This window comes from Danio rerio, chromosome 4, assembly GCF_052040795.2.
Source record: "Danio rerio strain M-AB ecotype USA chromosome 4, GRCz13ab, whole genome shotgun sequence".
Classification (NCBI taxonomy): Eukaryota; Metazoa; Chordata; class Actinopteri; order Cypriniformes; family Danionidae; genus Danio; species Danio rerio.
This window is the reverse complement of record NC_141024.2, coordinates 33,216,284-33,226,841: the sequence shown is the minus strand read 5'-3', so window position 1 is coordinate 33,226,841 and position 10,558 is coordinate 33,216,284. Positions and strand designations below refer to the sequence as shown.

The following is a 10,558-nucleotide window of genomic DNA, read 5'->3' as shown; positions in this document are numbered from 1 at the left end:
AACACAACCTAGAGGTGTAGGACAGTGTTCCCTGCATCTCCCCAAACATTCTTCCTCACTATTCTTCTAATTTTCTTTTCAGTGCAGACCATTTGATTAAGGTGTGCAATGTGCATAAATATGGTTATCGGTTCAAGTTTAAAAACATTGTCAGATTTTGCTGTATTTGGCTAAACAATTCTTGGGTGACTCACCAATGTATAGATGACTCTAATACATCAAATAAGTAAGCTGACCAAAGTTCTTTCATGGAGAAGACTTTATTGAAGACAATGAATAGTGCAGTTCCTCAGCAGTGATGTTAACTCGTCCGTCTTAAAGTAACTTGACCCAAAATACTGTCTTTGAGAGGCTACTTAATAACAAAGGATGTAACCCTCCGGAGAATACCCAACTGCTTTGGTTGGGTCACAACTCTTGAGTTCCTGTAGGTCATTTGGTTCACACCTTTTCAGATGCAGATACTTGTTTGCATATGAAACAAGCAACACAATCTATCAACATATAGAGTTATTTTGCATTCTTGCAGTGCGGCAGCAACTCAGATCTACACTACAATCTGATCTGACCTCTGAACTATAAAACAGCTGTCAAAATCTTCACCCCTTTTCAATAATTGAGTTTAAATCCTAAGGTGTTCAAAGGGTTTAATTTTCAGTAACTTGATATGTATTCAAGAGTTCACACTTGTTCCGCGAGAGAGCTCTAAGCTCTTTGGATCCTCGAGCCCTGGGCTCCCTTCTGTAAACAGGGCGAGAGGGGAGTTTGAACTCAGGAAGATCTCGATGAACTTCCCCGACTTGTTTCTGTTCTAATAACAGATATAGGGATGGCTAAAGGGAGATATATGGCTTCTAAGAGCTCGACTGTGGTGCCAATTTAGAATGTTCAGTTTACCTAGGTCGTGTGTTTTGGGATTGTGGGGAGAACCCGGGAGAAACCCACACGCTGAGCAAAACTCCACACAAATGTCAACTGTTTCAGTGGGGACTTTAACCTGTGGCATTCTTGCATTTAAGCAACAGTGCTAACGACAGGGCCACAATGTTGCCCAATCTAGAAAGGAGGGGGAGTGGGGAAAATTCTCAAGACGAAGAAAACAGAGGTAAGAATCTCTTGTTATTTATAGGGAGTCAGGAATCATCTGATTTGTGAATCGTGTTAGCTAATGCTAGACCAGTCGTGAACAATAATAAGCATGTGATCCTCTCAAAAGTAGTTTATAAATAAACTTCACTTGAATGAACAGCCAGACTACATGAAAAAGCTGCCGTTTTGGATATACCCGCGTTTCTGTGGAAAAGGCCTCATTTTTGAGGACTCTGCTCTCCATTGTGAAGCTTCATGTGAGTGTTGAGGTTTCTTTTACTTGTTAAGGTCTTTCCACATTCACCGCATATAAAACGATTCTCTCCTGAGTGAGTCTTCATGTGTTGCTTTATAGCGTCTTTGCGTGTGAGACTCTTTCCACACTGATCACATGTGAACATTATGGTTCCAGTGTGACCATCTATGTGGTTCATGAGACTAGCTTTGGTTGTGAAGCTCTTTCCACACTGAGAACATGCAAACGGTTTCTCTCCGCTGTGACTTATCATGTGGTGTTTGAGTGTGCTTTTATATGGGAAACTTTTACCACACTCTGTGCATGTGTAAGGTTTCTCTCCAGTGTGAATCCTCATGTGGATGTAAAGGTCTTGTTTTCGAGCCAAACTTTTCCCACACTGTGTGCAAGTAAATATTTTTCCTCCATTGTGAGTTCTAATGTGGTCTTTAAGGTTGCCACTTTGCTTAAAACTCTTTCCACACTGTTGGCATGTGTAGGGCCTCTCTCCAGTGTGAATTCTTTTGTGCACTGCAAAGTTTCCTGCATGATAGAAGCTTTGTTCACACTGTTGGCATGTGTACGGCTTCTCTCCAGTGTGAATTCTCTTGTGGGTTTTGAAGCTTTGTTTATGACCAAAACTCTTTCCACACTGTTCGCAAGTGTAAGGTTTCTCCCTAGTGTGAACTCTCATGTAAACATCAAAGTTTGGCTTTTGACTGAAACTCTTTCTACACTGTTTACTGCTGAAATTACACTTAGATTTGGATTTCTGAGGTCTTCTGCATGAAGTCTTTTTAGTCAGTGTGGGTTTTTCATCAGTCGTTATTTCTTGGTGTTGCTCTTCCATTTTATTCCATTGATGAGTTTCTTCTTTCAGCACCATCAGGTCTGAAAAAAAAGAAAAGTGAACTTTAGTATGAAGGCTCAAAGCAACAAGCATGAAATTGATGTTTCACCCAAAAATTAAAATGACCTAACCCAGTGGTCACCAAACTTGTTCCTGGAGGGCCGGTGTCCTACAGATTTTAGCTCCAACCCTAATCAAACACAGCTGAACAAGCTAATCAAGGTCTTACGAGGTATACTTAAAACATCCAGACAGGTGTGTTGAGGCAAGATGGAGATAAACCCTGCAGTGACACCAGCCCTCTAGGACCAGGATTGGGGACCCCTGCTTTAAATGTATAATTACGCATTAACTTAAGCAGCTATGTTTTCCCACGCTAACTGTTTTTGTTTCCTGATGCAGCTGTGTTGCTTTTTAAAACTTATCAAGTTTCCCTGCTTCCATTCATGGTTAAAATTCTGGAAAAAGTCGTGTTCAATCAAATCCTAGACTTTCTTACTCAAAACAACCTCATGACAACAAGCAATCTGGCTTTAAGAAAGGCCACTCAACTGAGACTGCCCTGCTCTCGGTCATGGAGGATCTCAGACTGGCTAAAGCAGACTCTAAAGAGAGGTAACTTTAACTCAGAGTCAGTTACCATGGTAATCAGTCCTCATCTTGCTGGATTTGTCAGCTGCTTTTGACACTGTAAACCACCCGATCCTGCTATCTACGCTTGAGTCACTAGGTGTTGCAGGCATAGTTATTCAGTGGTTCAGATCTTACCTCTAACAGGTCATTCAGGGTGTCTTGGGGAGGAGAGGTGTCCAACCTACAGCATCTAAACACTGGGGTACCACAAGGCTCTGTTCTTGGACCACTTCTCTTCTCCATCTACATGACATCTTTGGGATCAGTCATCCAGAAACATAGATTCTCCTACCACTGCTATGCTGATGATACCCAGCTATACCTCTCTTTTCACCCTGATGATCCCTCGGTTCTGGCTCGTATTTCAGCCTGCCTGTCAGACATTTCACACTGGATGAAAGATCATCATCTTCATCTGAACCTTACGAAAACAGAAATGCATGAAGTTTCTGCCAACCCGACTCCACATCACAACTTTTCAATCCAGATGGATGGGGCAACCATTAATGCATCCAAAATGGTGAAAAGCCTTGGAGTATCGATTGATGACCAACTAAACTTCTCTGACCTAGAGAAGTTTAGAACTGCTCGATCGTGCAGATTCGCACTCTACAACATCAGAAAGATCCGACCCTTCCTATCTGAACATGCAGCTCAAGTCCTAGTTCAAGCTCTTGTTCTTTCCAGACTGGACTATAGCAACTCTCTACTAGCGGGGCTTCCAGCTAACTTTATAAAACCTTTTCAGATGCTTCAGAACGCAGCAGCACGAGTGGTTTTTTATGAACCTAAAAGAGCACATGTCACTCCGCTACTCATCCGTTTGCACTGGCTGCCAGTTGCTGCTCGCATCAAATTCAAAGCACTGATGTTTGCTTACAAAGCGATTTCTGGCTTCGCCCCATCTTATCTGCTCTCACTTCTGCAGATCTATGTGCCCTCGAGGAACTTGCGTTCTGTGAATGAACGTTGCCTCGTGGTTCCATCCCAAAGAGGGAAGAAAACGCTTTCCCGAACGCTCGCGCTCAATCTGCCCAGTTGGTGGAATGAACTCCCCAACTGCACCAGAACGGCAGAGTCACTCGCTGTCTTCAAAAAGTGACTAAAAACTCAACTATTTAGTCTCCACTTTCCTTACTAAATGCAACTCCCTCTCTGACTCCTCCACTAACTACAAAAAATTTCAAATAAATTAAAAAAAAAAAAAAAAAATATATATATATATATATATATATATATATATATATATATATATATATATATATATATATATATATACACACACACACACATACACATGGGAACATGGGGGGGGCAATAAATATAAAATTTCTTGCGAGCATTTTTTTGAAGGAGACACAAATAATAAAGCCGAATTTTACTAATAAAGATATGTCCCTGCAGTTAAAAATGGTTTAATTATAATTATTATTATAGCATGGAGACTTTATCGTTATGATTATTGTCTTAAGTTTTTCTCAGGTTCAATGACAGCTAATTTTCTTCATAACTATTTATTGCATTGTTTGTTGTGTTGTTTACAATCAATAGCATGACTCCTGAAGCAAAATAAATGCAGGAAAAGACATTTCCCATACTCATAATAACTAATTTTAAAATGTTAAAATAACCCAATCATATTGTAAATCAGTGAGCCTGTGAAATCTGCTTAACAGCCACAACTCAGAAAACATTAACAAAAAACATTTTCACCCCCCAAAAGAATTGTCATTATCCCTTCAATAAAGCACAACACCCTTACCTGACACTGTACATCTGACTGACCCTGCCCTGCCTGTTCGTCAATCATTTCTTTCTTCTTTTGCCTGTGATTAATATTTTGACATTAGTATTTTCATAAGCACTCATTCTTAAAGCCAAATTGCTTAATATGTGAAGTTTTTGTACTTTGCGTTTAGCTGCACAAAAAAAAATGTCCATTTTCTCTGTCATTTTATCCAATACAAGCAACAAGCAAACGCTAAGTAGATAAGTCATTTTAATCGCTAATTCAGCAGTTTCATGGACAGTTACATCCTTAATCAGCTTTTTTTTGCGGCAACTAATTTATGAAAGAGTCTGTATTAACTACATTGAGGAGAATCGCTTTAAGGTGGGTTAAAAACCCCCTCCTTACTTACTTAAAGTCAACAGTAACTCAGCCGCAGACACACACCTGACATGTGTGCGTGTGTGTGAGTAGGTGAGATGAGTGAAAGCACGGAGTGGACCGAACCAATCTAAGGAAGGGGAGGGGGAACTCAACTGTTCCTAAATGCATTTTAAATGATAAATGCGGTTTTCTTTCTACTTAGACAATTATTTTAGCTACATATACATACATTTTTCACAATTGACAGTTTTTATTTTTAATATTAAATTTTTTTTGGGAGGGGGTGGGGGGATTGGGGTTGGTGGTGGCAACCCTCGAATGGGAAGGGACATGTCCCCCCTTCCCCTTGGGATTTACGCCCATGTGTATGTGTATATATAGTATATTATATATTACTAATGCTTTCCTTCTTAGACTTTACACACCTGAAACTTGCCTACAGCACTTATTCATTGTTGCTCTTATAGTTGTGTAAATTGCTTTCTTGTCCTCATTTGTAAGTCGCTTTGGATAAAAGCGCCGGCTAAATGACTAAATGTAAATATAAAATATATGGTCATATTTGCTATAATTTTGCATGACCACATCAAGTTCAGCTGGAGAAAGAAATGCTGATGTCTTTTTTCAGATGTTGCCATGGTCACTCGTAATATCTGCGCGCCATTGATATTGCATTTTTATATTCATGGTTCGAGCGCTTAACTCTGAGCTGGTCTACTCAAAGTTGATTGACCCAACTCAGATCAGCTATACTGAAACCGAAAACTCTTGAGTTTTTAATCTCTTGGTAAAACAACTCTGAGTTAAAGTTTAAACTCCGAGTTGGTTGAACCACCTTACTGAAACAGGCCCCTGATCTCATATGCTATTGTTTTAGAACTTCAGTTGCCTATTGGAGCAATAACCAGGAATAATAAACAGCTATTTGCTCTACAAACAAGTGTGTTCATGACTATACATACAAAGAAAAATAATAAAATTTGAAAATATGACCTTGCAACATCAAGCAGCATTAGGCATGGGCCAGTATAAGATTCTGACGGTATGATAACCTTAAATAAAATTTTCACGGTTTCACAGTATTGTGATTACTGCTCTAAAAAAAAAAATTATATATATATATATATATATATATATATATATATATATATATATAAATATATATATATATATATATATATATATATATATATATGTATATATATATATATATATATATATAAATATATATGTAGCAAATGTTATGCATTAAGCATTTGTGTACGCCCATTACTAACTGGGCGTTGTTAAGAGGTGTATAAAAGCCCATCTGAGAATAGTGGAAGTTGCGTCATCGTACAGCTGACTCGCTGTGGTGGGTGTGTCGCTGCTGTGCGTCTAGTATGTAGCAGCTGTTTAAGCCCTTTTCGCTCTTGTTTTAAAGTGTGTTTTGGTTTTAATTTAGTTTTTTGCTCTGGAAGGCTGGTGTCTGTTCGGCTGTTGTTGCACTGTAGAGTGGCTGCTGTGGGGCATCGTGAGCTTTATGAAATTGAGTTTCATGTTGCTGAACTTTCCCTCGTGATGTTTGTTGACATTTCTGCGCTCCCGTGACTGCTGTCTTCCTGGTCGGTAAGTAGAGCGCTACCGCTCATACAGTTTGTGCATATCGATCAACTAGAAATAGAAACTAATTTTTATATCTTTTAATTAGTTATTAGTACGGACACCTTGCTCTACCGGAGGGATGACTGGCATCTTGTGTAGTGGTATGTGAAACCCCTGTAATACACTGTATTTGGAAGGTATGTCGATTGATTGTGCTCTGTTTTATCATAGATTGCACTGCGGCTTGAGCGTCTGCTGCTCTTGATATGCTGGATGCTGCTGTTTTGTTTTGTTTTCAGTTGTTATGTTTCTAGTTTTTTGTTCTATTTGTGTTTTTGAGTTGTTTCTTTTATTTTTGTTTTGCTGCTTTTGTATCAGTGTTTTGCTTTTTTGCATATTTGTCCTCTTTGATCTTTGTTTCTTTTGCATTTTTACAAAAATAGGAAACGTAAAATAAGTGTGTGGTCTCAAGGACTGCTTTGCTTTGCTACAATCGCTGCATTTGTGAAGCTTTGTCCTGTTCTAACATTGCGACCTTGTGCTTTACACTGTTTGATTAGCAGGAGTCTGTCACCTCCGTGCCCCCCTGAGTGGCTGGTAGCCGCTCTCAGGTAGTCTCCCATTTTGATGCCTCTGTGAGCCCATTTAATATATGTGTTTGTTGTATATCCTTAATGTTTTGCCATTTTTCTAATTGTGGTTTTTCTTCTTTCCCTAGTAGCTGGGAGTGTCTAGTACGGTCTTTTGCCCACTTGTGTGCATTGAAGTTCACTGTGTGGTGTTTTGAATCTAAAAGTGTGCACGTGTGAATCTGTGGGTCATTTTTGGCCCAGTGCCTAGCCTGCCCGACTGTGGTAAGCCTCGGGTTGGATGAGGATTTTTTTTTTTTGTAATTGCCTCCTCTAGTGCCTCTTTAAAAAGAGTTCATGTGCCTGTCTTTTTAATATTTGTGTTCCAAAAATAATTGAATTGTAATTAAAGAAACCCTATTCTTCTATATCCATGTCTCATTGTCTTTGCCAGAGGTACAAACCTGTATTTTATGTCCCAGGTAATGTACTGGGTGGCATAGTAGAGCTCTAATTGCAATAGTTTGTGTTAATTTGGCTTTAGTGTGCCGGTTATTGTATTGGTCTTGCGACCAACAAAAAGCATTATCCCCCTGCGCGCCACAAATATTTTAAATGTCGAGGTAAAAAACCAAAACAAACCAAAAAATTCCCTTTTGAACTCAAATTTTTATTTGAGAACCTTTTAAAGTATTTTGGAGCAGTAAACATGTCAGGCAAGATTATTCTGATTAATCATTGACTTCTGCTGTCTTCATTAGTTTCAGAAACACAGATTTCTTTACGATTTAAAACGGCATCTATGGATATTTTCTGCTAGAGATACTGTTGTCCTGAAAAACTTAAAACATAAAAACCCTACATATACAGTAGAAATGAATTAGCAGAACATTTTGGAGGTTTTATACCTTGAAAACAGTTATTGTCCCAATGCCTTAGCAGCATAACACTGTTTTTAGGATCTAAAAATGAATTCTTTAAATCTTCTTTAAGTCTCAAGCTAAAAGATTTCAATGTCTGCAGGTACACAAAGAATATGGTCAATATTTTGATGAACTTTACACTCAAATGTTTGCATATTATCAGCATGCTGTAATCCATTTTTTAATCAGCAAAAGTCATTTTTAGACTAGTTTGTTGGTCAGTTGTAGTCAGAGCAATGCTAAACGTTATTGTTCCTCTATAATTAGTTTTTTACTCACTTCGTCCCACAACAACATCGTATAGTTTATAATACTGTACAATGTTTTATAATAATTATTCACTTTAGTGTCCATTTCATTCTGCATGTTTAAAATTAGGGGCAATGACATTTTCTGACATACTTTAAACCAGGGTTTCTACAGGTGTCACCAAGTTATTTTTAAGACTTTTAAAGACAATTTTAAAACCTTTATGAATGAAATTTTAGACTTGTGAAGGGCTAAAGGCTAAGGAATTTTTCAAATGGCCCAGATGAAAATATTTGTATTTGTCCTATCAAAAAAACATTATAATTTAATACATTTAATAATAAACTAATATTAAAAAATTTAAATATTTTAGAAATTTCTTAGCAAAATATTTTAAATATTGTGTAAAAACAAGCAAGCTTTACTTGTATCCATACACTTTTTTCCAACATAAACTTTGAAAAAATAATAAAAAATGAACAAATATTTTAAACGTTTTAAAAACTATAATAAACTAAATCTATGCACAACAATATGTCCAGGTCGATGTCCTCAGCAGTAAATACATGGAGCACGTTTAAACAAATGTTATTGTAAGGAAAATAATGAAACCATTATGATGAATAGAGTTAAAATGACCTTTTTGAATTAAGTTGAAAAGTTTTATTGAGATGGATTGTTGGTGATTGTTTGGGTTTTGGCCAGATTAAGTCGAAAAACATGAACAAAGGAAAATGAAGATTTGTTTAAAAAAAAAGATTCAAGACCTACAACACAATATTTCAGTAAATTTAAGACATTTTAAAGCCTAAAATTTAGATTTTGGAATTTACAACATTTTTTAACTCGCGGAAATCCTTGTTTATACACTAACCCTGGTAATTAGTTATTATAATAATGATGTAATTCTAACTCGGATACTATCTGTGAGAACTAGTAACAATGAAAAGTACTAAGCCAACACTATCACTGTAATAGCAGATATCTTCTATGAGAATACTTTTTAATTTAATGTTTTTTATATATTTTAGTGCCAGTGCTCAAGAACTCTTTACAAACAGTGGGGGTACAAGAAAAGCAATAACTACTAATTAAGAAGGTAGAAGACTAATACTACATAAAATGATGACAAAAGACCTGGGGACAAGTAACAAGAAAGAAACTCATTACTGTCTTTTAAAGAGTGCTTATGTTAGGAGAACTAGGCAGCACACTCAGGGCTGCAAGATGGATTTAATTTAGTATTCTTATAATTAAAATATATCTGAATGATGATCAAATGACTGAGTTGGTCTTTGAGAATGAAAACCAACCTGTTTGTTCCTGCAGATCTTCCTGTTTGACTGTGAATGCTTCTTCAATCTTCACATCTTCACTCTCCTCTTTAATAAACGCCATCTTTATAACAGTGTGGAGATCAGTCGCTTCAGCAGGAGTTTTTCTCTGCGTTTGGACACTTTATCCTGCTTAAACTGAACAAAACAATAAAAATGTTCTGTTTAAAAAAAAAGAACAGAAACAAAATAACTCCAACACTTGCTTCAACAGTTTCTTTATATGAGTAATTACCAAAAATAAATTAGGTAAAAGGTCTCATTAAAACACTTATTACACACTTTTCTGTCAATAGCCTGTAAATACTGAGAATAAAATAGTACTAGATTGTATAAAGGGTTAAAATAATATGTCCAACAGCAGGAACATAATTTAGCACCGTATAAAAAACCTAAAACTTTAGCATTTTAAATCCGTTTATATCTGTAAACGTTTTAAAGCACAAACCTTTCTCCAGTTGAATCACAACGCTGAAGCAGCGCCGCCTGATGACGTCAAACGCCGCGCACAAATTAAAAGTCTTTTTAAAAAGCTTTTTGTTTAGCTTTTTTCCATTTACTGTTGCAGTAATGACTTATTGATTTCTCCCATGTTTTTTACTTTACACTATTTCTCGCGCTCTCTCTCACAAACCTTTAATCTAAACATTTTAAGACAATTTTAAGAATATTTTTTAATCCTGTTCATGATGACTTGCATGTCTACAACACATTACTTTCTAATAATATCTGAGACCAAATCTCATCCTCATAATTATGACCTCTTTTTTTCTATTTCTACAACTTCATAGGCCTATATATAACAGCAGCTATCTCAAATGCACTTTATAATGATAATGACCCTAAAAATGTTTTTCAAAGTTTTTTATGTTTAGATTAAAGGTTTTGATCAACTTCAAATACTGAATATCTATGTGGTGCGTGTGTGTGTGTGTGTGTGTGTGTGTGAGAGAGAGAGAGAGAGAGAGAGAGAGAGAGA

The 10,558-nt window shown here is 36.9% G+C and overlaps 1 protein-coding gene and 1 long non-coding RNA gene across 3 annotated transcripts; one reads left to right on the top strand and one right to left on the bottom strand.

Annotated features, from left to right (window-relative positions):
• Nucleotides 1-244: 244 nt before the first annotated feature.
• Nucleotides 245-10,067, bottom strand: LOC110439610 (uncharacterized). Of its 2 annotated transcripts, none has more exons than XM_087249191.2 (3): nucleotides 10,028-10,067; nucleotides 9,559-9,740; nucleotides 245-2,215 (listed from the first exon to the last, which is right to left on the bottom strand). In XM_087249191.2, exons 2-3 carry the CDS (start codon nucleotides 9,641-9,643, stop codon nucleotides 1,308-1,310), a joined length of 993 nt encoding a protein of 330 aa, XP_087105317.2. In that variant the 5' UTR covers nucleotides 9,644-9,740; nucleotides 10,028-10,067; the 3' UTR covers nucleotides 245-1,307. The 2 variants fall into 2 exon arrangements, with proteins under 2 accessions (XP_087105317.2, XP_087105316.2); XM_087249190.2 differs by having other exon boundaries at nucleotides 9,559-9,717.
• LOC148680262 (uncharacterized) lies at nucleotides 6,272-7,502 on the top strand. Its single transcript, XR_015942513.1, has 3 exons — nucleotides 6,272-6,528; nucleotides 6,611-7,115; nucleotides 7,223-7,502. It is a non-coding gene; the product is annotated as an uncharacterized LOC148680262 (long non-coding RNA).
• Nucleotides 10,068-10,558: the final 491 nt, after the last annotated feature.